The 27,208-nt window shown below is 39.6% G+C and overlaps 2 protein-coding genes across 2 annotated transcripts; one reads left to right on the forward strand and one right to left on the reverse strand.

Moving 5' to 3' along the window:
- Positions 1 to 349: 349 nt before the first annotated feature.
- Positions 350 to 18,130, reverse strand: LOC139941222 (uncharacterized). The gene is made up of 6 exons (XM_071937683.1): positions 18,002 to 18,130; positions 7,550 to 7,665; positions 6,568 to 6,772; positions 4,202 to 4,273; positions 3,211 to 3,300; positions 350 to 2,651 (listed from the first exon to the last, which is right to left on the reverse strand). The coding sequence occupies exons 2-6, from the start codon at positions 7,660 to 7,662 to the stop codon at positions 2,583 to 2,585; spliced, it is 549 nt and encodes a 182-aa protein (XP_071793784.1). The 5' UTR covers positions 7,663 to 7,665; positions 18,002 to 18,130; the 3' UTR covers positions 350 to 2,582.
- Positions 11,288 to 24,227, forward strand: LOC139941221 (uncharacterized). The gene is made up of 2 exons (XM_071937682.1): positions 11,288 to 13,531; positions 24,091 to 24,227. Exon 1 carries the CDS (start codon positions 11,723 to 11,725, stop codon positions 13,520 to 13,522), a length of 1,800 nt encoding a protein of 599 aa, XP_071793783.1. The 5' UTR covers positions 11,288 to 11,722; the 3' UTR covers positions 13,523 to 13,531; positions 24,091 to 24,227.
- The last annotated feature ends 2,981 nt before the right edge of the window (positions 24,228 to 27,208 follow it).

Below are 27,208 nucleotides of genomic sequence, written 5' to 3' on the forward strand. Positions count from 1 at the left end.
ATTTATTGTGTTTTCGATTCCAGTTATTTTGTATAATCCTTTCTTCTGTTTTTTCTCCACACTAGATTACTGCGCCAGTGGCTTCAAAGGCAAGGACTTGGAGGTTTTCCACCGTTTTGAATTCAGCACGGCTGATGGATTCCCGGAGGGTGACTCAATGTGTATCTCCACGCAGCAGTTATGCGACGGTGAATTCGACTGCCCTCAACGCGACGATGAGGACCCAGCAAACTGCCCAAACAACAAATAAATCCCTTTCCCCCACTCTCGTGACATTAAAGGAACACGTTGCCTTGGATCGGACGAGTTGGTCTGTAAAAAGCGTTTGTAACCGTTTTTTTTTTTTTTTTTTTTTTTTTTTTTTTTATGTGAGTCAAATATTTGACCTCCATAAATGGCCGACCGTGTTAGTTGACGAGGTCAAAGGAAAACCGTGCAACTTCCAGGCATGTTTGTGTGGATCATTGTATTCTACTTTTAAAACATCTTTCCAACCATATTTTTATGCATTATTAAAACAAACGGTTACAAACGCCTTTCAAAGACCAACTCGACGGATCCAAGGCAACTTCCTTTAAAGCCCGATACAAACTTCCTCCGAATGCTTTGAGCGAAGCGAAGTTTCTTGAGTCGCAAGAGGGAAAACAGCGCTGATTATTGCGTCACTAATCATCGCATCTCATTCGCAGGAAGTAGGAACCAGACTTAATCATATAGAGCTAAGTGACCGCCATTAGATTGAGTTAACATTAAGTGCAAACATGCAAAAGCCAAGAGCGCTATACCATCTCGAAATCATAAGTTCCTTCTACATCATCCAACTGGCGTAAAAGTACGTCAGTGATCTGCCTTTAAGCATTTATGTCTTTAGTATAATCATCTAAGACCTACTAAAAAAATCACTTTCGATACCAGGGGTGGATTTCACAAAGAGTTAGGACTAGTCTTATCTCGAGTTAGGACCAGTTACTCGTCCTAACTTGGGGCTAACCATGCAATTTGTATATCTCCTAGGACTAGTCCTAACTCTTTGTGAAATCGACCCCTGACTATATAATCAACTTTTCACTTCTTCCTTATTATAGATTTAACACTATTTATAACATGTATTGTTCGTTTTCTAATGAAAAGTATCGCTGTAGTTCATGAGTATTCGCCTAAATATGTTTACAATAATTGTTCATCGATAATAAGGACAGATATACAGTTAACTTACTGATTTAGACATCATGTTTGATACACGCATACATTGTTCATTAAATAGATAGACTTCATGTTCATAGATCAGCTATGCATCGTTGACTATTTGTATCGAATGTAGACTACTAGATCGTCCCAATAAGATTTTATTGCGAACAAGAAAACAGCATTAGCTGTTGCAAACAATCTACCAACCAAATGGAACGACAGTATAAATGCAAAATGTACTTATTTCTAGTAAAATCTTGAAATGATTTTTCAATACACTCTCGAGTCTATAGGTCCATTTTGTGCGCCAATTCAATCCGATCTGTAACACAACTTTCGAATTTCGAAACGAACCGTTACTAACAACTGAGTTTAGAAAATTAGGCGTAAGGTCAAAAACTGTAAAGACAACCTTTCTGGTCCGAAGTGGTGAATAAATCATTGATATTTTCTTTTGTACATCTCTGGTATCTTTGCAGTCATTTTCTGTGTGTGCTGTGAGGTTAGCTTTTACGTGTTTATATACATGTACATGTATACCTGGTTCTTGAATTTAATTAAAATTTATTCGTTTGTTTAGTTTGCGCTTCTGGAATCACAACGGGCATAAACCACTCACATTCACTGTTCAACATTTACAGGGAGTGGACAAACTCTCGCGAGACTGCTGGCCCCATGAGACTACTGCTCTCACGACTACGGTCCAATGTTAACGGTGAGTAGAAGTCGGCAACCAGCATTTCGCGCGAGAGCAGTGATCTCGCGAGAGCACCGCCACAACTCGACTATCTCACCGCAGTAGACCATTGACTTCTCCACAAGTCTATTGACAGAGGGACCGGGTATAGAAAACAGCATACCCTAGCACCGGCTGCCAGATGACTCCAATTAGTCAGAGGGTCTGATCTTGGTAGGTTGATGTCAGTACAATTTTGCGCACTAAAATATGACTGGAATAAAATTGCATTTGGGTCGCTCCAGTAAACTTGTCCTAAATGTTAATACCCAAAGTTAAAACTCACCCTGCAGTCAGTTTCCTTCGTGGTTGATTACCTGATACTGAACATGTTTGTCAGTCCCTCAAAAGAAAACCTGCACATTTTCTGGGGCCTGACGACCCCCCCCCCCCTAGATATAATGGCATGGTCCAGTCTAGGAAATCAATGACTATGAATTCCCCTTAAGATATTATACTTTAGAGAAAACACTCCAGTGAAATAAATATAAAAGTGCCGTTACTTAGGCCTGTGCTAAACGTCGCACTTTTGCCGGCCATAGTGCGATGTTTAGCGCATGCCTTTGTATCCGATAGCTTACTTCAGGGTTTTGGGTTGAGTCAATCTTTCCGGATTGTTTAGGCCACCCGTCCACTCCTGGAATTTCTCCCCAAGTCCTTATGGTTCGGGATAAGAGGGGAAAGTTTGGACAACGATGACGAAGTACGAGACCAAGATCCCGAATACCTTGGACCAAAAGGAGAAAAAGTAAATTGTTACTTTCAACTGACATTTAATAGTAATAATAAAGAAGTTTTATAAAGCGCACATTATCTATTAGGGCGCTATTACAAAGAAAAAAGAAAAGAAAAACAGTTTGAATAAAATAAAATGGATCTTTAGACATGAGGTGTGTTTTGAGAGATGTTTAGAACGAGTGAATAGAAGTGGATGTTTTGATATGAAGAGGTAGTTTATTCCAGAGATGACACGCTGCAATAGTAGAAGATCTGTCCCCCAGATACGATGATATTTGACTTCTTGAAGAAGATGTTTGTTTCCAGATCGAAGATGGCGAGATTGTTGTAGATTTCGAGCACATCCATGATGTAAGCAGGTGCTTACCCATTGAGTGATTTGAAAACAATGAGCATCAGTTTATAGAGGATTCTAGATGATTATTGTTCCCATTTGTTCCCTTTGCAGAGCTTATTTATTCTTTGAAAGTACTTTTCATCTAAAAAGTGAAAAAAAAACAAGAATTAAGGTCCTACATGAAGTACCATGTCCATTTAATTCGTCTTACCGTAAGAACGAAATCTCTTGTTATCGCTGCCCAATTCCAGACGGTCAGAGTGATTGGTTTGCCGTGAAGTTTGGCAAAAAATAGCATCACCTGTAATCGGTTTCAATTTAAGAAAAATATTCAATGTTTGAAAAGCTATTTCTTTGTAGGTATTATTGTCTATTTTTAACGATTAATTTATTTTGCGCCCGTTTCATAAATGTACACAATACAAGCGCATAACAAAAGAATCTAGAAACAATTAAATAAATAACAACAGCAAAATGCACCATTTTAAATGGTAACAACAGCACACAATCACAAAATAAACAAATTCTTTAGAACTTAAGAAATACCACATTCCATAATTGCTAACACAAGACCCTTACAGAATACCTGACCCATTAATGAGTCAGTCTGACTGCTAAATAAATTAGATTGTGACTAGGTATTGGCGCAGGCTGGGCCCAGTTTCATGGCGCTGCTTAACTAACGGTAAGCAAATTTGCGTGCTTACTGAAGCAGACAAATTAGCTTAAGCCTTGGCGTATTTCACAGGTTAGCAGAATAATAATTGGACGGCCATATTGCACGTTTACCGTTGCTTTGCATTGTGACGCCACATACTTTCGTGCGGTAAGCACCGGAAGGTTAGCATGCTTTTTCGTGTGCTTACGGTTAGCAGCGATATGAAATGGAAATCACACAGTAAGCACAAAATCGGCCGCTAAGCAACTCTATGAAATTGGCCCCTGGGGGCCACTCCCGTTATTCACGAGCCTCGAAGTGTGACGTCAGATGTTCAGGCTAATAATTGTTTCAAGTCCCGTTCTCGTGCAAGAGCTCCCTTCATCCAAATAGCAAAAAAAATGTAGCTGTGGTCCCGAGAATGCGCGACACAGGTCACATGATGCAGGCCGCACAACAGTTTTCTGACGTTTGGCGATGGGACTGAAAATAAAAAGGACTCTCACGGGATTGGGACTTGAGACAAGTCTAGTAATCCATGTACCTGTATTGGGGTTCCTTCCTCCGATTGATCCCAAACAGAAATGTCATGAACGTAGTTTTCTGCATCATGTGCCTGCAATGATTAAAAAATGATAAACCAAATAAAGGTCAGATAAAATGGATATTCAACAAATCATGATGATGATGATAGTATCATCAGCGTTCATAAATACCCCAGACAGTTTCTCTACTCCTATTGGTGAGAGCGCGTCACGTGGGGTGTTTAAACGGTTGATAATGACCAGTGTTTATAACCGGCTGGCTTCCACGTGTCAGGCACGCAAGATTATCACGCGGAACGCAATTCATAGCTATTAGTAACAGCGCGTAACCTACTTCTAAGCGCGCGCGTAATCTATTTCTAAGCGCGCGTGCGTACACACAGCCCACGCGCAACAGACTCTTCACAAAGTTTTTGAGAAAAAAAAATTCAAACCTCGAATTTTCAACTGTCGAAGTGTCTGTAATTGTATTTTTGTAACGTTTTTTAACAAAAGGGCATTTATGAATGGGAATAAAAGAGTAGTAAACGTCCGTTTAAAACCTTGCAGGGTTGTTGCCGTGCGCTAAAGGCCCTCGCCTTCGGGTCGGGCCTTTATCACACGGCAACTCGACCCTGCCGGCTTAAAACGGCCGTGTAAGAACTCGTCGCTACCCTTTTATTCCCTTAATATTTTGCTGCAAGTGTTGGACTACATTTGAATTATGAGATCTACTCCTTCTATATAGCACCATGTAAGTGTTTACAAGGTGCTGTGACGAAGTATGCTACCAATCATGATTTATATATGATTTCTACTTGTGTTGGACACCATTTTGAGGTAACAAATTAAAATAAAAACTGTTAAACGGGGCGTTACGAAAAATGTTGTTTCTGTCTCTAAATTTGTCAACATTCTACATATTTTGATATTAAATAAATGGAAAAGCTTCTGGACCCAACTCATAAGGTTTATCGCAATTTAGAAACGCAATGCAATGTGGAAAGGAATATGGGGCGGTTTCTATGCAGTTTCTACGACTCGCGCACGCAACGCCTACACCTTTGTGTGGGTTCAACAGCGCCCTCTCTTGATATTTTGCTAATCGCGATAAACCTTATTCCCAGAATTTAACCGACTAGGAGAACATGTGAATTTTCCGGCCAAAGCTGTGACGTCCTAACCAGCCGACCAAACCAGTTTACGATTTGTTAAGGACGAGTTCGGACGTTTTTTATAACTAGTTTGGTACGTGTGGCCCAACCTTTACAAAAGCTTTTAGGAAATATTTTTTCCAGGGATCCTCATTTAATGTCCTCTGTCTCTTCTCTTATAAAAAGAACTGGACACTATTGGTTATTACTCAGAACAATTATTAGCAATACAACTTTATTGGTAACGAGCAATGGAGAGCTGTTGATAGTATAAAACATCGTGAGAAACGGCTCCCTCTGAAGTAACGTAGTTTTTGAGAAAGATGTAATTTCCCACCACTCAGATATTTGAATTGATTGCGAGACCTAGCTTCAGCAGAGATCTCGAAATCAAGCATATTATGTAAGCACACAAGTGCGACAAGTTTTTTCTTCCATTATTCTCTCGCAACTTCGACGACCTATGGAGTTCACATTTTCACAGGTTTGTTGTTTTGTGCATATGTTGAGATACACCAAGTGAGAAGACTGGTCTTTGACAATTACCAAAAGGTGTCCAGTGCACAAACGTACAAACATAACAAGATAACAAACACAAATACACATTCCATTAAGAATGATATAAAGAAATAGTCCTAGTTGAAGTTGACTCCGTTGGTGTAAAACCTGGAGGGGTGTTGTGATGAAAGAAATCATTGAAACTTTTTTATTTATTTTACTTTTTGACCATAAGTGTTGATGATTTTGACCGAAAAGGTATTTATGAATAGGTCAAAGTGTGTTGAATCCGTTTTCAACTAGTAGTTTAAACCCGCTGAGGCCTGGTTCTTGATAATTTACCTCGACTTCGTCTCGGTAAAATTATCAAGAACCAGGGCCCAATTTCATAGAGCTGCTTAAGCACAAAATTTTGCTTAAGCAAAAAATTCCTTGCTTAGTAAAATCAGATTACCGGCCAAGACTCCACTCAATTGTTATGCTAAGTAAACAACAGCTAAATACTAGTCATAAGCAATGTATATGGCATGAAATTTTGGCCAGTAACATGTGTAAAATAAGCGAGCTATTTTCGTGCTTAAGCAAATTTTTTGCTTAAGCAGCTCTATGAAATTGACCCCAGGCCTTGTTGGGATTAAACCACTAGTTGAAAACCTCTTCACCACACATTGATTCCCTCATTGAAATTGAGTAATTGGTCTCTTCCTTGATCCATGAAAATATTATTTTCCTACCTGTTCGTGAATATGTACAGCGAACCAGAACAACACCCCGATCGAACCACCGCAGATGAAAAACCAAATTGCGCAGATTATGACAACCCCTGGTTGGCTGCTGTAACGCGTTATCTGGTAGAGCAGGGTTGCAATCTCGGCCAGAGAGCTCGCAACGATAAACCCTAAAAATGGCGAGAAGATTTCATTCCCCGTCGCCACAACCCTATGAAAAAAAAAATTAAACAAATTAAAATAATAATAACTTAATATATAAATCAATCAAAATTCATTTATTAAGCGCCAAAATCAAAAGTTTGCTCTAAGGCGCTGAGTAGGCAAAGTTTAATAGTAAAGACTGCTGGAACAGGTGAGCTTTAAGGAATGTCTTGAACGAGGTAAGTGAGCTTGCCTTTTTACGAGTTTTTTTTTTTACAGAGTTAAGACTAGTGTTATCTCGAGTTAGTAAGGACTAGCCTTAAGCTTTTAAAATCCCCAAAAGACTAGTCCTAGGTTTAGGACTAGTCCAACTCTTTGTGAAATCGACCCCAAGAAGCTTATTCCACATTTTGGGGCCATACAGTGAAATATCTCTCTGCAGAAGTTGAATAGCGAGTTCTTGTCACAATTAAAGGGAGCAAAAGGTAGACTAACGAATATGTCTTGTTGGGATCTCAATTTGAGCATGTCCATGACATATCCAGGAGCTTGTTTATGGTACACGTTATACATCAGTATCATACTTTTGAAGATGATTCTTTGAGGGATTGGAAACCAATGTAGGTTGAATAGATGACGACTGTTGTATTTATATTGCGTTTATTATAATAATCAATGTAACAGCATTCTTCTTGACATTATTCAAGAAGAGCAAACAACAGTTATAATTATTTTATTTTAGTAAAACCACAAATCGTGGCACAAGGGCCAATTGCATGTGACTGTACATAAAAATATATTAAATATATAACAAGAAGTGTCTTTTAGACCTACATAGACTCACTTCGCTAAGCGTTGGTGCTCGCATCTTAGTTTTTCGAAGCTGAACTGAAGTTTTCCATCTTCAGAGATGCCATTTTGGAGTTTCTCGTTGAAATTGTCGAACATCCTGGACATCAACTTGGAGAAAAGGCAACATAAACTAACTGTGAAAATGTAGGGAAATGAACCGGCGAAGTAGACGAAAACCATCGGCAGTCTTCCTTCTGGGGGGAACGGTTCGTACAGAAAATCGATCGCACTTCGAATTTCATCGATAGGTCCGAAAGTGAAAAACACGAAAACAAAACCGTCGAAGCAGTCTATCACAACAGGGATGAGTATGGCGATGAACACGGCGCGTTTCACCCATCGTCTTTCTCCTGTGACCCCCAAGCCAGGAACCTCGCCGTAAACCCGGTGCAGGTGTGCCACGAACGATTGGAAACGTCCCCGTGAGAAGGTGCAGTGGTAGAACCAACATGAAATCCCAAAGGCACATTGAAAATGCCACGTTCCAGGGGCGATCATAGTCAAGAAAACGCTTAAATTCCCGATGTTCTGTGCCATTGGGAGAATGAAACGAAGAGCGTTGGCCCAGGCTACGACGTTGATGACGATGCAGTAGAGTCGCCGTGGATCGAGCAACCTCACGGGGAGGGACTTGGAGGCGTCGATCGGTGGGTAGTACAGGCCATACACGGTCATCGTAATCAGGATTGGTCGCAACTCTCGGGTTAAATTGATCGCAGGATTCGAGTCTGGGTGTTCTGACTCAATGGCGTCTGTCTCGACCTGGTTTGGATGTGGACCCTCGACCTTCCCGTCCAACTCCTCGGTACCTCCATGAGTTGTCTTGACCGCCATCTTGGTTTGAGGGTTCGGTTTAGGTCTGGTGGCCGTGTTATTGGTCTGACCATCCCACTGAGAGCCGACTGGATTGGATGCTGAATACATGATGCTTATTCGACTCACAAATACGAAATGAATCTCCACCGATCTTTGTCTAAGTAAGAGAGGTTTGCGGTAACACCATGTGAATCAAGTAGAACAATGTCTATCCAACAATGACTGTGCAGAAACTCGGTATAGTACCAAAAAATAACGGCCACTTTCTGTAATGTTTTGTTCAAAGAATCGCTTGTAGATAATGGTTTGTCCACAGTGTGTTTGCTTTCCAAGCCTATTAAGTACAACTAATGGTTATTAAACAAAATGTGGATGTAAAAGCTTCTCAACGCTACAAAGTGTCCGGACGTGGACGTAAGAGATGAGTGTTCCTTTAAAGGCACTGGACAGCATTGGTAATTACTCAACATTTAGTGTGCATAAAAACTTACTTGGTAACATGATGGAGAGATGTTGATAGTATAAAACATTGTGAGAAACGGCTCCCTCATGAAGTAACGTAGTTTTCAAAAAAGAAGTAACTTTCCATCACGAATTTGACTTCGAGACGTCAGACTTAGATTTTGAGGTCTCGAAATCAAGCACCTGAAAGCACACAATTTCGTGTGTCAAGGGTGTTTTTTTCTTTCATTGATATCTCGCAACTTCGACGACCAATATTGAGCTCAAACTTTCACAGGCTTGTTATTTTATGCATATGTTGAGATACACCAAGTGAGAAGACTGGTCTTAGACAATTACCAATAGAGTCCAGTTTATTTAAGGAATGATTATTCCTTTTAATTAACTCCTGGAACGGGTGCATTTTAAAAGCATTTCCCGTTATCCTAATTGACTACATTATTACGGGCTTGTGCATTCAGCCACTTAACGTAATTTTGTTAAAGTAATTTGGTGTATTTGTACTTATCGCGTCGATACAGCTGTCATTAGACAAAGTAAGTAAGTTTCTGTGACAAAGTGGACTTTAGAAGTGTAGGAAAGCTGAGAAGAGCAGCGATTGAAGGTGAACAGCGACTCCAGGAGTGCGTCCCCAGAAGATGAGGCGGCCACGAAACCAGGTCTTTGCCTAGACTTGATTCAAGCCCCTTTCTCGTGCGAGAGGTCCCTAAAGCAAATCCGCCGTCAAAATGCAGCTATTGCAGTCCCGATAATGCAGAGCATCACAAAAAATAGTTTTCTGGCGATGGCACGGGATTGGGACTTTAATCAACAAGTCTAGTCTTTGCCAATGATGACGATGACCTTGGTGATTTCGTTCCTTGATCTTTTCATTGTCACTGAAAAGAGACACAACTCATTTAGGACTCCGGAGTCAACAAGGTGCTAGATGACTAAAAATAAGAATACAGGTTTTTGTGAAAGGTTACGAAGGTGCCAGATACAAAGTGTCAACAAATTTGTACCAGTGTTAAAGGCACTATGTGTCCAACGTTATACAAAATCTAAGCCTGTGGCTGTTCAAGTTGGGCGCAACTTGAAGTAAAGGCAAAGTGTTTGTTTTTAGAATCCTTCTATTGGTTTAATCCTCTTGTACTATTTTTTTACTCTTATTTTTTGTTTATATTGCTTTTAAATTTCCGTGACATTCTTAAATGTTTTACGTAATTTTTATATCGTAATTTTATCTTGTGATTTTATGTTTACTTTTAACATGTTAGTTTGTTCGCAGGGCCCAAATGGAAACCAGTTTTGTTTTACTGATTTGGCTCACCCTGGGTAAATAAATGAAATGAATAAATAAATAAATCCTTTAAAAAAATGTAGATGCACACAAGACAAGTAACATGTGAACATTTCATCCCAAAAAGGTGGTCACGTTTTTGAGATATCGCTGAAAATCCGGAGCGAGTATTATGTCCATGCGGAAAGAATAATCCCTAATAGCTAGGAATTCACAATCTGATAAGCATTCTCAGATTCGAATTCATACAAAATTGATATTATGTATTTGTACATAACCACACTATACTTCGAAGGAAAATGTTTCTCAAAATGCTTTATCGAAAGCTGCTGAAGGCTTTTTATCAATAGTTTTAATGCCATTAATCTTAAGAGTGATTACGAAACATAAGCACAAGACACTATTGGTAATATTACGTAAAATCGAATATTAACACAAGAGGGCGTGCTCACTTGCTCCCACACATTTCAGTGTTACTATTCTGTGGTACAAACTGTCATCATTTGTTTGTTTAAAACATTATTATGTCAATTTTGGAGATTTCAAGGAACACGACACTCCCAATCTAAAGAGACAAAGTGCAGCTATATGTAAACATTCAATGTCGGTTTTCGGGAATTAATATTAATTATCAACTAGTTATTTAGGTCCTACCATGTCCTACGCAATTTGTAAACTAGCGTTTCCATATAAATACGTATTAATAAGTTAAATCATTATATAATCGTATATGGGAGGATGGCCTTAGCTTTCGAACCCCATTCTACCCCAATGTTCAAACCAACCGGATCTTTTTCAGATGCATGAACATAAATATAACCAATAACAAAAAACAATCATACCAGTTTAACTAATATAACAGCTTCCTTGGTGCTTTTAGAATATTGTTTTCTTCTTTGTGTCTTTTTTTTCTGATTTTTTCTCCTTTTTCGATTAATGACTTTTTCTTATACGGTGCTGTGGCCAATATGCTGCCGATCATTGTGAATTAATTAAACTTCAAGAATTGTGATTGTCCACTCCGGCACACAGGCCCTCCAACAATAAATCAACACATGCAACAGCCGTCTAGCTTCAACAGGCAACTACCGTCGTTATGCACCAGTGTACACGCACAGGAAACCACTCTGCAGCTGCAGGTGCATAGGGGTTCCGTGTGGACGACATACATGAGCATACAATTATAATTACACTGCAGGTCGATCAATAGACCAATCTGCGAGGAATGACATGTTGGTGGGTAAATAAATGACAATATCCTTGTAAGTTGATGCCGAAATGAAGATCATTTGACGGCAGGAATGGAAGGGGACGACTGGATGTTGTACATGGTGAGACGTGAAGTCAAGATGGATCGTTAACCGTACTTGTTGTGGGTCGTGCAAGTGCAAAATACCGGGCTGTGTGCGCCTTGCGTGATAGCCACATTCAGGAATGCCTATTATTAACAACAGCACCAACAGCCAGTTCGACAATGGTGGCCATTATTTGCTCATCGCTATAGTCATGGTGGTATAGACATAGCGAGCCGCTGAGCCAAAACACAGCAGGTAACGTGAATACATTGATATCGAATTGTACGCTTGGAATTCCATTCGTATCATCATGACAGATTCGGGGTTTGGAACCGTTGACAGTTCTACGGTTTCCTCCGGTACCCCAATGGATATGTGGAACGACACCATGGAGTCTACGACCGAGATGGCGTGGGAGAATATCACACTTTCTACGGCAGCATCATGGATAAACGGCAGCACGAACTCGATGGACCTCAACAACAGTTCAGGGTATCTAACCCCAGACGTAACCCTCGAATCCAATTCCACAACTGGTTTTGTGAATGCCACTAGTTGGATTACCTCTACCGTAACCAGTAGCTCAACAGCTGCTTTGACAACGTCAGAACCAGTTCCAGCTTCAGGAGTTGCGATTGCAGCAGCCGTATTTATGGTCATTTTTCTTCTTCTTGCTCTAGCAGGAAATGTTTGCTGCCTGATTGCTCTCAGACACAAAACCTTAGAGAAAGCTGTCGCGATCTATACCTTCTTGGGCAACCTCTGTGCTGTTCAGTTCAGTGATAGTATCCTAAACATGAGCCTGATCATTGGAGCTGCTTCCAGTGGCGGCTGGCCGTTTGGAATCTTCATGTGCCAGTTCAGTGCCTTCATTTTAAACCTACTCAACGCAGAATCCATTCTAGCTTTGACTTTGCTCGCCCTTGACCGCTTGCTAGCGGTGAAATGGCCTGAAACTTACAGCAATATGAACAGGGCCAAAGCCAGCTTCATCACAGGGTATGCATGGCTCCACGGTACCCTCTTCACACTCTTTATCCTAGCTGGGGTCATTCCTTCCGAATACCTCCCAGACTGCTACCTCTGCTCAGTTTCATCGGGGACAGGTTATGTGTACGTCGTGTTTTTTTCATTATTTTGCTACATTCTCCCGCTGATCATCATCATTTCAATGTATGGCGTCATCGTTAAGGTGGCTGTAGACGAGAAGCCAACAGTGCAGAACTTTAATGCCGAGCTGCACTACGCCAACAGGCTAGGTCGTCGGTCAAAGCTTTGGAGCGAACTCAGACGAGCTAAGGTCATCGGGGCACTTGTAATCTTTTGGTGTGTGTTTCAAGGTCCTTACCTAGCCTTGCAGACTGTCTACCTTTACGGTAACTCCAGCTATCCAAGTGAAACTGATAATGTTTTCTCATCTGATCTGAAGACTGCCTTCACGTGGATGCGATTCTGCTATCCGTGGATCGTCTCCGTCGTGGTCATCGTAGGCTTCCCAGAGGTCAGGGAAGAGTTCGTCAGCTCCGTTTGCCACAAAAACAACACAGTCAACTCCGGGATGGGAAAGCAAGAGATGCTGGCCAAACCAGGCGTGCGGACGTCCTGGACGAGCGATGCATCAAATAGCCGACCATCAACTCTAGGTCGATCATTCCAGGTCCCCGTCCTGTTTGCCACATCGGGAGGTCTTCGGCTTCAGATTGGCAACAGTAAGAGAGACAATGACGTGGACAGAGCAGCCGATTACCGGCAAGATGGTTTCCATCCAGACCCAAGGATGAAATACGACCCCACCAAGTCCCGCTACCCTCCACCATTGACCCCAGTACCTCAAGGCAGTGATGAGGAGACTGGTGGAAGTTGGGACCTCCGCACTGGACCAGAAGAGGTCGCCCAGGAGGCCACACTCGTCTCTACCATCAGCTCGTCAGATCCTGAGCGTACCAGGTCGCAAAGTACCTCGTCTAGTTTCCAGCTTTCGTTGACCAGTCGGGAGCTGAAGATGCACCGTAGTTCCTCACCGAAAAGCCCTGTTGGTAGCCCAAGGAATGTGTTGGCAGAGACCCCACCTGGATCTATACCACCATCTGAATCCAGCACACCTCGGTAGTATTGACAGGTGAGTTTGGATGTGTGTGTAAAAGTACAGTGTTCTCCCCTAAATGCACTGGACACCTTTGGTAATTGTCTAAAAGACAGTATACTCTCACTTGGTATATCCCAACATAAAAATAACAAATCTGTGAAAACTTTCACTCAATTGGTCATCGAAGTTGCAAAAGATTGATGAAAGAAAACCCACCCTTGTTGCACAATGTGTGTTCTTTCAGATGCCTAATAGTAATAACGTCTTCAATTCTTATAATTTTTGAATAAGAAATTACCTCTTTCTAAAAAAATATATACTTAAGAGGGAGCCATTTCTCACACTGTTTTATACTATCAACTGCTCTCAATATTGCTTGTTACCAAGTAAGTTGTTTTTATGCTAACTGTTATTTTGAGTAATTACCAATAGTGCCCAGTCCCTTTAATTAAAGATTCTGACAAGTTCAACTTTTATTGTGATATTGTTGTTCTTGTGCAAATCCATGATGGGGACATTCACTTTACTTTGAAAGCGACAATTTAATTTACATTCAAGTGCTGTACTCTTTTTTATTTGGAGGGATGGTGTATTGGTTGTGTAGTAGTTAGCTACAAAATGTTAAAATAATATGAACTTTAGGGAGACCATATTCTGAACTCGAAAGCCATTTTTTTTTTTTTTTCCCCTTGATGACTCTATAGTCCGTTGATTAAACTTGGAAGGACTTATTTGACAGTGGATTTTGAAATGTGTTTGTGAAGATAAAATTCATGAGAAAAAAATTATGGATCAGGGTACAATAAAGCGGAGCAAAATGCTATACAAAATGTGTCAGATGCTACTCAAAAAACACAATTCGCTACTCAATGTTAGCATTCAGTGTGCACAAAATAAGTTCAGGACAAATTTGTTGCTATTCATTATGCAAAACTGCCCGATGGAAGCATTCCCTGGTAATTGATATTATTCAAATCGACGTAGACAGTAACTTGTCTGGTCTCAAAGCGGGAAACAGTAATCTGCATTATCACTGCGTTTTCAAAAAGCCTGCTAGTCTAATCATGGTCTAATAGACTGATTGTCACCAGCGCCCAATTTCATAGAGCTGCTAAGCACAAAATTTTGCTAAGCATGAAATTTCTTCATGGATTACCGACCTATAATTTCCGTTTGTAGCATATTGCTTGTTACTGGTATTTAGCTGTTGTTTGCTCATCCTGAAAATCACGTGAAAATTTTGTTGGTAAATCCTGTTATTGTCAAGGAAGAAGTGTCATGCTAAGCAAATTTGTGTGCTTAGCAGCTCTATGAAATTGGGTCCTGCACGTTCCTATAAAAAAAAGCATACCAAATCATGTAGAACGTAACACCATAGAGGTAGTACCATGGAGCTATAGAATGGTACACCATGGAGGTAGCTCAAAGAACGTCTCTAAGCTAATAGAAAGGAAAAAACCGAGGTAAATGTATTTCCTTTGTCTGTGGCCATGGCTGAAACGATCGAGGTGTAAACGTTGCTATGCAAACATAATGGTTGTTAGGTTATGGGTCGGGATAAACCTTTATAGGGAAAAACGTCATAAAGTAAACCTATCAAACACCAAATAGAAATATTCTGTTTGGTCTGAAGTATTGTCAATTTTTGGAATGCGCCAATCCCTGTTCAAAGTTCATGAAAAGCATAAAACCTTTACATTGAAATTCTGGTGTAATGTGTATTGTTGTTTTACTTTGAGTGTAACTTATTCATAATTTGCTAGTGAAAAAGTCGAAGCATTTATTCATATCTTAAAGTTTCAAGTCAATAAACTCGCCATGCAACCAGTCTGTAAAATTACATCCAATTATGATGTGGTCATTAGCAGAGGGAAAACAAAACACTCACAAAATAACGTAGACCTATCTTATAAAAACAACTGTTATGTTTCAAAAAGAAAAATGAAATACAATATGGGGAAACACCTTGAACCTATTAACCGTCCTTATTCGACAGTGGACACATTTGGTAATTGTCAAAGACTAGTCTTCTCACTTTGTGTATCTCACTCAACATATTTTTATATGCATAAACACAAACCTGTGAAAATTTGAGTTTATTGGTCGCCTAAGATGCGAGATAACAATGGAAGAAGCATGTAATTCTGAGATCTCAAAATCAAATTTGTGGAAAATTACTTCTTTCTCAAAAACTACGTCACTTCAGAGGGAGCCGTTTCTCGCAATGTTTTATACTATTAATACCAAGAAAGGTTTTATGCGTATAATTATTTTGAGAAATTACCAATAGTGTCCACTGCCTTTAAAACGGAAGGTATAATACGTTTGGTTACCGACTTAAAATTGTATGCCAAATACAAACTATTGATAAGAAGCCTGCGACAACTATAAAACAAATCAAGTATAAAGCATTTTGAGAAACGGTTCACTTAATCACTTATCAATGTGGTTAATTTGTACACAAATATATTAATTGTATGGCTCAAAACAAATGTTCTACAATTGTTTTAGTAAATTTTTATTTTCTCAACACAAATTTGACCCCATATTTACCCAGTCAGTTTCCATTGTGGTTCATTGTTCGATCAATAAATAAATTTTAGAAATAAAAAGGGGGGAAAAAAAGAGAATTAAAAAATTATATACAATACCAAAACGTCTGTGAAATCGGAAATGAGTTTACCGTTTTTACAACAACTCTTTTTACAAACCAAACAAGTTTTGGTGATTTCTATTCATCATATTCGAGCAAGTAACCGTTTCGATGATTGTGTTTAAGACATTAAAATCATTCCATTTAGGAGGGGGGGGGGGGTTCGTGAGTATCGATACCAAGCTGCAATAAAACCCTTGAGATTGAAATTGGGTTTTGAATTGAATTGAATTGAATTGAATTGAATTGAATTGTTTATTCAAGTATGAAAAATACATGAAATTTAAAATCCAATTGTACAGCAACATATTAAATATTAAAAATGTCAAAATTGCACAAGATTCCCCTTTTCCGTTACATAAAAAGCCCTTATTTGTCTACGTAGTTTGTTGGGTGTTGTTTGATTGTTGGGTCTAAATACCATGAGGGTATATCCTATCTCGATGTTCAGATTGTGTGCCTGCAATTGTCTATATCTCACTGATGCAACAAGGGGTCATATAAATACGGACATGAACAATATTTTTTGTTGGGCCTTACTTAAAAGCAAGGATTTGGCCCTCAAAGAAGCTGGGTGTTTTTTTTTACAACACATACATTAGTGTATTTTTTTACTTTCTGTATGTTAAAGGCAGTGGACACTATTGGTAATAACTCAAAATATTTATCACCATAAAACCTTTCTGGATTACGAGTAATGGGGAGAGGTTGATGGTATAAAACATTGTGAGAAACAGCTCCCTCTGAAGTGACGTAGTTTTTGAGAAAGAGGTAATTTTCCACGAATTTGATTTCGAGACCTCAAGTTTAGAATTTGAGGTCTCGAAATCAAGCATCAGAAAGCACACAACTTCGTGTGACAAGGGTGTTTTTTCTTTCATTATTATCTCGCAACTTTGATGACCGATTGAGCTCAAATTTTCACAGGTTTGTTATTAATTTAATGCATATGTGAGATACACCAAGTGAGAAGACTGGATTTTGACAGTTACCAATAGTGTCCAGTGTCTTTAATTCTATAAAAATGTAGATGCACACAAGACAAGTAACATGTGAACATTTCAGGTTTGTTATTTTATGCAAATGTTGAGATACACCAACTGTGAAGGCTAGTCTTTGACAATTACCAATAGTGTCCACTGCCTTTAAAGGCACGTAACACTATCATTGGGGATAACTTTCCGCATGGCGCCACAACTTTTTCACTCATTTTTCACAAAAAGGGATATCTCATTGAGGTTACAAAGATACTATAGGCATATAATTATTTCATATCGAATGAAAAAGTGGTGGCGCCATACGGATACTTTTCCGCACACAATTTCATGTGACAAGGTTTTTTTTCTTTCATTATTATCTCGCATCTTCGACGACCAATTTAGTTTAAGTTTTTACAGATTTGTTATTTTATGCATGTTATGTTGAGATACACCAAGTGGGAAGACTGGTCTTTGACAATTACCAAAGGTGTTCAGTGTCTTTAAGTGACACGAAATACATAATATGTGTAAAAACTACCCCAAATGGGCCAAACCATGCTGACGCAGAATAAGATTTTTTGTTATAAAAACCATTAATACATTTTAATATCGCTTGCTTCACATGTCGTTTATTGCACGCACTAACAGCATCAAAAGCAGCTAAAACACTTTTCCCATACATGCTTATTTATAGACAAAGATTGGAACAACAACTGTTCTAAACTATGTGCAAAAAGGCCGAACATGCAATGCAGCATACTATAGCTGCTGAGCTTCATCCAATCGGGCCGACACTAACAATAATTTTATACGCTGGAAACAATTAAGGAGAAAGAGTAGAAGTGTTATTTGCTGGATAACTTTGCTTACCTCAACCCTTAGAAGAAAACACCACTTCGCTGTTATACATCCAGCATTGTCGTGAGGCAAAATTGGTGTGCTTTAATTGTGTTTTAATTAATAAGAAAGTTATCAACAATAACAGAGTTCCGACATCCAGCCAAGGTCATGTCATGAGTGTACAAACTAAAGCACATGTTTTAGAAAGTCTGGCACTTCGCCTATATCTGATGATAGTGCATCGTCAATGGACAGAACCAGACTAATTTGGAAAGAAGGCTGGCTCTTTCAACATAATCTTACATAATTTTAGTTATTTATATTTATTATTTAGTATTACACGTGTAAATTGATGAACAATAACAAACAGATTCATTGTTTTTTTTTCTTTCTCTTTTTCTTTTTCTGTTTAATGATGAAGAATAAAAACTAAGATCACAGCATTGGTGGATTGTATGAAAGTGCCGGTTGTCAAAATGATAAGAGCACAGTATATACACATGTGATTATAGACCGTCCAAAAATAGTCCTTTTCTCTTAAGCAGATACCACAGTGCTCTTTTTAGGCATTCAGTCCAAACCTTTTGAACAAATTGAACGCTGACTTATTTTCTGCACACACCTGTGTGCATCCACCTACTCTTTCAGTCGAGGGATTAACTCAATGACGTCATAATAACAATGACCAATCACCCGAACAATAAGACTTGGCGCTGGCAGGTACTATCTCGCAAGAGAGTGCCAGACCGTTATGTCAATACGTTGGTGTTAAAAAGCAAAGTACACACACGTTTTGGAACATGGCGCATGTACCGGCCAGCGAATGTTAGGAAACGGCCTGCTAATAATAATAATAACCTTACTTATAAAGCGCTTTTTACAAAAGCGATACAAAGCGCTAACGAAATACAATGGCAACAAAAACAAAAGATAAACTACACGCTTTACAGACAAAACAATGCAATTAACAATGATACAATCTAGAGTAACTTAGGATAGAGGTGGGTTTTTAATTGGGATTTGAAGGAACTCAGGGAATTGGCTAAACGAACAGATTGAGGGAGACGATTCCAGCATTTTGGCCCAGTTGCAGCAAAGGCTTTAGATCCTACATTGGTACGTGATCGTGGGGCATTCAATACAACAGCTGAAGTGGATCTTAAATTATACAGAGACTGGCGGGTGTGGAGAAGGTTGCCCAGATAAGTTGGAGCTTGGTTAGAGAGTGATTTATATGTGAGTACTGCGTTCTTATATTCAATCCGTTGCAAAACTGGTAGCCAATGCAGGGTCTGGATGAGAGGTGATGTATGTGTGTATTTCGGTTTCTTGTAGATGAGACGGGCGGCTTGATTTTGAAGGAGCTGTAGTGAGTGCAAGTTCTTTGTTGATGTTCCATAGAGAAGGCTATTGCAATAGTCCAACCTTGAAAGAACTAGTGCTCGAATCGCTGCATGTGTACAACTAGCATCAAGGTACTTCCTGATCAAAGTCAGGTTACGGAGGTGAAATTTAACAGTTCTTGAAATATTTGCCACCTGAGCATCATGAAGAAGACGATCATCAAAGATGACACCAAGGATCCGAAGGGATTGTGAGGGTTCAAGAACAACATCACCAAGTGTCAACTTGACATCAGTGAGCTTCCGATGATGTGCTTGCGATGCGACTACCAGGAATTCGGTTTTGTCTTGGTTGAGTTTAAGTTTATTGACAGTCATCCAGGTTTGAATGTCTCTGACCACATGTGTCAGCTTGGAGAGTGCACCTTGGATAGAGTCTTGAGAGCCTGGATCACATGTGAGATATATTTGTATGTCGTCAGCATACATGTGATAGTTAATATTGTGTTCTTGGAAGATATTGGCAATCGGTTGCAGGTACAAAGTGAACAGCAGGGGCCCTAGGACTGACCCCTGTGGGACTCCATACTCAAGTTTAACCTGGGGAGAATCTGAATTGTCAATGGCAACGGAGCATGTCCTGTTCTGAAGATAGGACACGAACCACTGTAAGGCGAATCCGGAGAGTCCAAAATGAGTGTGAAGTCTTTCTGTTAGAATGGCATGGTCCAGTGTATCAAACGCTGCTGATAGGTCAAGGGACAACAGGAATGTAGCTTTCTTGTCGTCCAAGGCGCGTGATATGTCATTCTGTAGAGATAGTAGAGCTGTTTCAGTGCTGTAGTTCTTTTTATATGCAGACTGTCTCGGGTTATCAAGATGATTCAGATCGATATACTCGTGCAGTTGATGAGCAACAACTTTCTCCAAGACCTTAGCGAGAAAGCGAATATTGGAGATTGGCCTGTAGTTACAAAGGCTGTCTTTGTTCAATGATTGTTTCTTCAGAACAGGTGTAACCGTTGCTTGACCAAGACAGGAAGGGAAAGTACCACTTTCCAGCGAAGAGTTGACGGTCTCTAGGATGATGGGCATGAGTACAGGAATGTGTTTCTTTAACAGCCACGTCGGTAGAGGATCAAGGGAGCAGGTTTTATCAGGTAGTTTCCTAATGATATCTTCAAGGTCGCTGAATGTTACCCGATTGAATGATGAAAGCTTGGTGTTTGGTTTAGCGGAAACTAGACCAAGAACAGATGCATGGACATTGAGATCATCGATGCACTTCCTTATATTCCTCACTTTATCAGTAAAGAAGGAACAGAAAGCAGACGCAAGTTCCACAGATGATTCAGCGTTGGGCAGCACACGTTTGTTCTTGTTCAAGAGTTCGTTAACTGCTTTAAACATGTCCTTCGGTGAAGAGCGCTCGAAGATGTCATGATAGTAGGCCTGTTTAGAATCAGATACAGCCGATGCCACTAAAGTCTTTGCTTCATGATAGGGTAGTGGGTCACTTGCAGGGTTTAGTCTAAGGGCTTTCCGCCATTTCCTCTCAGCTCGCCTCTTCTCACGCCTAGCAGCATCGACATCATCGGTATACCATTTTGGGCGATGACGAGTCATTGATTTTCTTGAGCAAATTGGAGCATGCTCATCGAGAACACATTTGATGATGTTATCAGCATCAGATATAAACTTGTTCAAGTCGTCAGTCATTTGAACCCCACTTAGCTTAGAAGAGAGATCAGCGGAGAACCTTTGGTGGTCTAGATTGCAAAACTTGCGGAACAAAGTGGGTTTGGATTGAAGAGTTTGTTTCTTTGATTGAATTCTGCAACTGATTGTGTAGTGATCGGATAGAAGGCAGGGATCAATCTGCACAGAGCAGAGTAGGTTTTCATCCTCCCTGGCAATAGCTACATCAAGAATATGACCACCTCTGTGAGTTGGAGATGAAACATACTGGATCAGTCCTGCTGTCCCGAGCAAGTTCATGATGCGTGCAACATCATAGCGAGTGGGGCTGTCAAAGTGTATGTTCAGATCGCCGAGAATTAGCAATTTTCCTGGAATCTCGTTGAGTGCATCAAGAAGAAGTTCACATTCCTCCAGGAACGTAGATGTTTTAAGGCCGTTCTGATTAGATGGTGGAGGCCTATAGGTCACAACTAAGTTCATTGTCCTTTGATGATCGGTAATGATACAATGCTCTATTGTCTCATAGGTACGGGAATCGAGTTGACGAAGTTTGAGGTGGCATTTAAACATTGCTCCCACACCTCCTCCACGTCCATTAGCCCGTGGGACATTGATGAAACTGTAACCCGGTGGGGTCATCGCACCAATGAGAACATCGTCATCATCTCTGAGCCATGTTTCTGTGATTAGCATAATGTCAATGTCGTTGCTTATAACGTAATCCGCGAGAGATGATGATTTATTACGTACGGATCGTGCGTTCCAACAACAAACATGAATCGCTACAAGCGATTTCTGTTTAATAATGCCACTGGACACGTTCGGTAGTAGTAGGAGGCCGGTTTTCTCACTTGTTGTATCCCAATATACATGAATAACATAACAATACTGTGAAAATTTCGGCTTAATTGGTCATCGAAGTTGCAAAAAAAATGGAAGAAAATACACCCTCTTTGCACAAATTATTTGTGTGCTTTCAGATGCATGAGATCAGCCTTGAACGAATGGGTGTCTAAATAGACCCATTTCCTGCAAAATGAGGAATTTGCTGCAAACATTGTTTAGCAACCGAACTTGTTGTAGATTTTCTTCGTCGCTTTGTAAGCATGATTTAACAAACAATGCATAATGAAAACTTTGCCATGCGGGCCAAAATACCCCCCCCCCCCATTTGTTGGCAATAACTTCGGCCAATCAAGGGAAACTATAGACTTAGGATACGCCCATGTTGTTTAATTTATCCCGTAGTCTTGCAAATGCCATTGTTATTTCACGGACATTTTTACCACGGGCTCTGCGATTGTGGCTAGAGGAATATCGTAAGGTTGAAGTAAGACTAGTGTTGCTGTAGGCCCACTGCATTTATGTTTGCTTCGTTCTGGCAAGGGAAAGGGAACCGAGGCATTTTCTTATTGGTAAAGGGCACCCTATGAGGAATTTGTAAATTTCTACTGTAACATTTCAAGGGCACCAAGGCAATGACAGGGAGCTTAAAGGCAATCGCCTTTGTTGTCCCAGTGAAGTATCAGACTGAATATACACTGCACAATTATACTGACAAACTGATAGGCTGTGCATCCGTGCATCCTCTACCACCATTTTCTATAGAACACAGAAAGACACAAATCAATACACACCCCTTTGCCCTTCCTCTGTGGTGATTGGTGGCACCAATGGATCAATAATTTCCAGATGCTTAGCTGAAATTTGCCTACATCATGCATGTACACAATGGGCAGTTATGTACATGTAATGTATGTTATGTATGTGCTTGGGAAGGTAGTGTTTGCACTTTTTAAAAACTACATATTATGAGCTTTCGTTAGCAACAAGTACTTCATCGGATGCGAGAAGTTGTTGCTACAAAAACACATGCAGTTCTGCAGCCAAGGACTGTATGAAGAAAAACAAGATTTTAGTTCATTATTACTCTTTAGCACATAAAAACAGGTGAACCCATGTAAAGTTCTATCGCGTTTTGAACCTACATGTACACTAAACCAAACTAATAAGTCAACAACGCTAAAACATCACTTTCACTATTTAAACGTTGAGAGAAGTACATGAAGGTGAAAGTCCATCTAGGCCAATCATAATACTTAACCACAGAACGATAGTCGAGAGCCTCTGAATGGTTTGCCATGCCATATTAATGAGCATAATACCACATTAATCATTAAATGCGATGTTGATCGATCAGGGACCCTGGAATATTATTTTTATGGGACAATTTTAGAGGTTGTTATGAGCTAATATAGGTTTTGAACCATGCGCCAATCCCCTTTTCTGAATTATTATCAACATCAATTCAATGACGAATCTACCGAATCTATAGCTATTAATTTTGCATTATGCAAATATGTTGTTGGGGGCGAGCTTGTGTTAGCTTGAGTGATAGTTGCATATCACAACATCGCTGAAATTGCATTATTGATCACCCTATCCTACTGCATAATTCTGCGTTCAGTGTAGAGAATGGATCACAGGGACGTTTTTACGACACTTGAAATGCCGAACATACTCTCAGCTACCGTTTGGTACGCGTGTTTGTGTGTTTTCTGTTACTTGATATATTTTATCTGTATCTATGTGGTAGTCAATTTGAACCGATACAAAATCTTTAAATCTTGTTTTCGCGGCGTCGATGAGCTTGCACTTTTGGGTACATTCATTCATACAATGACCTATTTACATTAACGCTTAAACCCGCCGCACATATTCCCTAATACAATATCAATCAAAGCTTGTCTTGTTGTGATGTTGAAGACCCACAAATGTAGGATATTTGGTTTACGGCGTTTGTTACGGCGAAGCCAATCGGATGGGGGCTGGTCACAGATCGTGTTCCACCAGTTGCCCCCCCCCCCCATGCCCCACGAAAAGAAACAATAGATAGATCAGTGCCCTCAAATAAAAACCCAAAAGGACGACCCAGCATTAGCCCTATATTACACTTTAATTCCTCTGTGCTGTATTACTAAACGAAAGGGTCGGTTAGACACCTCAAAGACAAAATCATGGCAAATTTCCATCTTAATCTTAACCCACGTATTTTCCATTAATTTTGATTTACAGAGAGCGCCATCTTTTCCCGCCTTTTCACCAACCCGAGCAAGGAAAATGAGACATGCAACAGCCGTCGAGTGCAGCCGTGTTGACAAAACCTTGTGGTAGAGGTCTACGTGATCACCGTGTGAAAGGGTTAGCCGTTTTTTTAATGTAAATTATGTTTTGTGGATAACATGAATGTACACTATTAAACTCGCACGGTTTTGTCAAAGTTGGTAAATTGGAAAAATTAGGCACTCTTTGTCGAAAGAAAAGCAAGGTATATTATTCAATAACCAAAACTAAAGGTAACTTTAGCATAAAGCATCTCTTTTGTTGGTTTTGTGGGCGTTATTTTCATACAATTTGTTTTTAACCTTTTGAACACCTTTGCCATACTGCCGTCAGATGCCCTGCCTGCATAAACCTACACTTGTCACTTTACGAAAAAGATACCAGACTAACCATTTTTCAGCGCAGCTGTTTTACTGGGAAAAGGGGGGGAAACCCCAAAACATTCTGACGTACAGTATGGGGAAGTTTGTATTAAGTGCCTCAGTCTAAGAGAAATTCAAAAAAGTTAACCCAGTTTTTAAACTTTGAAGTGTCGAAAAGACAGTGTAAACCCCAATGTCAGTGTAGCACTTCACTCTGTGTATCTGAGGTGAACTATGATTGATTACATTATAAAATCAATCGGACAACAAACTTATGATCAAATTTGATAATTTTGTCTTGATAACTGGCTGATTCCTAAGAAGAGTTTAGCAATTATGTTTGGATAAAGAATTTTGTGATGTAAAGTCCATGCATGCTGCTTTTTTTATTTTTTTTTATAAAGCATTTCAATGGCACCAACTTTACAATTTTTTTAATCTTTTGAACACCTTTGCCATACTGCGGTCCGATGCCCTGCCTGTATAAACCTACACTTGTCACTTTATGAAAAAGAGACCAGACTATCCATGTCGCGCATGGAGGCAAATCGCCTTCGTGGATGCCCCTATTTATGCAGGAGAATTATATTGAATACAGTTGCACCTTATACCATTGGGCAACTAAGTTCATAAAAACTGCTTATGGCGGGTAAACTTTTGGTAAGAAGAGCACTGATTACCTCTAAATATTATAAAACATTGTAGGAAACGACCCCTTTGAATGTGTCTTTCAGAGCAAGTAGTAATATTTCAACAACAAACTTGAACAATATGAGGAAACCTTCAAGCATGAAGCCTTTCTTAGGCATCTGAAAGCACACAACATGCAACAAGGACGTTTTGTTTTTCTTTCTTTCGCAAATTTCCACATGCCTGTTTCTAAATGCAAATGTTGGGATACACCAAATAAGTATATCTGGTTTTCACAATAAACAAAGCATACCCTGCCTTTTAAAGGCAATGGACACTATTGGTAATTACAACAATTATTAGTAAGCATAAAACCTTACTTGGTAACGAGTAAAGGGGAGAGGTTGGTAGTATAAAACATCGTGAGAAACGGCTCCCTCTGAAATGGAGTAGTTTTCGAGAAAGAAGTAATTTCCCACGAATTTGATTTCGAGACCTCAGATTTAGAACTGAGGTTCTCGAAATCAACCATCTGAAAGCACTCCGTGTGACAAGGGTGTTTTTTCTTTCGTTATTATCTCGCAACTTCGATGACCGATTGAGCTCAAATTTTCACAGGTTTGTTATCTTATGCATATGTTGAGATACACCAAATGAGAAGACTGGTCTTTGACAATTACCAATAGTGTCCAATGTCTTTAAGCAATTTCCTTGTCATAAAAAGAAGCAGATTTCCCTGTGTACATGTATATATATAATATATAATTATTGGGGGTTTTCACAGCAACATTTCTCTCTGAAATTAGGCCACCGTGTTACTTTTTTAATAATTTATATGTTCAATGCCGTCAACACTAAAATCACTAGCACTAATAATTATTATTTTAAATGCATATCCTTGAACTATATTGAATCTAAAGTGATTTTTTGATGGAAATACCTTTACAAAAAAGTTCAATGCCAAAGAAAATAAAAGAGGGGAAAAAATCTTTTGAAATCCGTCCAAACGCACGAACTCACACGAAGTTTTGGGGTTTGAAATCGTCTGCAATACAAATAAATTTTGCATAGAGTGGTTGGGCCATGGGGCCTAGAAGTATTTATGATTTCACTGAGGTGAGGAGGGGAATTGCTGAAAAAAGGTCGCTAAAGAGTAAGCCTGTATTATATTTGAGTTTTTAATATTTAATAAACTGTGCCGATATGATTGTTGTAAATTTGCACATGCGTGGTTGAGACTAACTTGGACTCTTAGCCACACAGAGAACAAATTGCATAATATTTAATTTTGTGTTGACATAACTTAGCTCAAGCTTTGGAGGGACGATACATCATTGATAATATTTGTTTTCCTGTTAAGTAATTGGGTTGAAATATTCATTTGGAAACATAAACGTATGTTGTGTTCTCTCATCTGGGATATGAATGACAAAAATGTGACAACTCCAAGGTTGTAACATTTCTGCAAAACAGTGAACACAATTTTGCTCAAAGATAAAAATCAGCAACTTGATTTCATAATTCAAACTTTTCTGGAATGTGTTTTTTACGGTATCCCCGACACTTTCATTTTCAAGTAAATGTTCCTCACTCAGGAGAGAGATTTACTAGAATCCTTATTTAGTCTGAAAAAGGGTATTTATCCACACGTTTCATTGAAAAGAGTGCTATAGGGTCAGATCACATGAGGTAACTTTTGCAGGCAACTTGGAGGCAACCTATTGCAGTGAAGGCACAGGACCACATGTGTAGTTTTCAATTCCCCTGAAACAAAATGTGACATTCAAATGTGGGTGCCTTTTCTTAATGAATATTGCCTGAAACTTGTTGCCTGTGAAATTGTTTGGTGCAGAATGGGAATAAGTTCTTATATAGCGCATTTCACAATAAATTGTATCAATGCGCTTTACATTAGTCCCCTGGTCATTGGGCCAATAAACATCCCTTTAATCTTTCTCAGCTCCCATTAGGGAGTATACAGCCCCGAGCTGCCGTGGCGCTCCGAAAGCTTTTCATTCACAATATCAATCTCTACCCTCGCAGGTACACATTTATACCCCTGGGTGAAGAGAAGCAAT

The sequence above is a fragment of the Asterias amurensis genome, chromosome 8, assembly GCF_032118995.1.
Source record: "Asterias amurensis chromosome 8, ASM3211899v1".
Taxonomy (NCBI): Eukaryota; Metazoa; Echinodermata; class Asteroidea; order Forcipulatida; family Asteriidae; genus Asterias; species Asterias amurensis.

Bases quoted from the DNA above. Each gene is read 5' to 3' on its own strand.
- LOC139941221 (XM_071937682.1), top strand. From the start codon at position 11,723: ATGACAGATTCGGGGTTTGGAACCGTTGACAGTTCTACGGTTTCCTCC.
- LOC139941222 (XM_071937683.1), bottom strand. From the start codon at position 7,662: ATGTCCAGGATGTTCGACAATTTCAACGAGAAACTCCAAAATGGCATC. The intron at 3,301-4,201 runs GTACATGGATTA...AACCGATTACAG, and splicing joins AGGAAGGAACCCCAATACAG to GTGATGCTATTTTTTGCCAA. The intron at 2,652-3,210 runs GTAAGACGAATT...TTTTGGTCCAAG, and splicing joins CAAGAGATTTCGTTCTTACG to GTATTCGGGATCTTGGTCTC.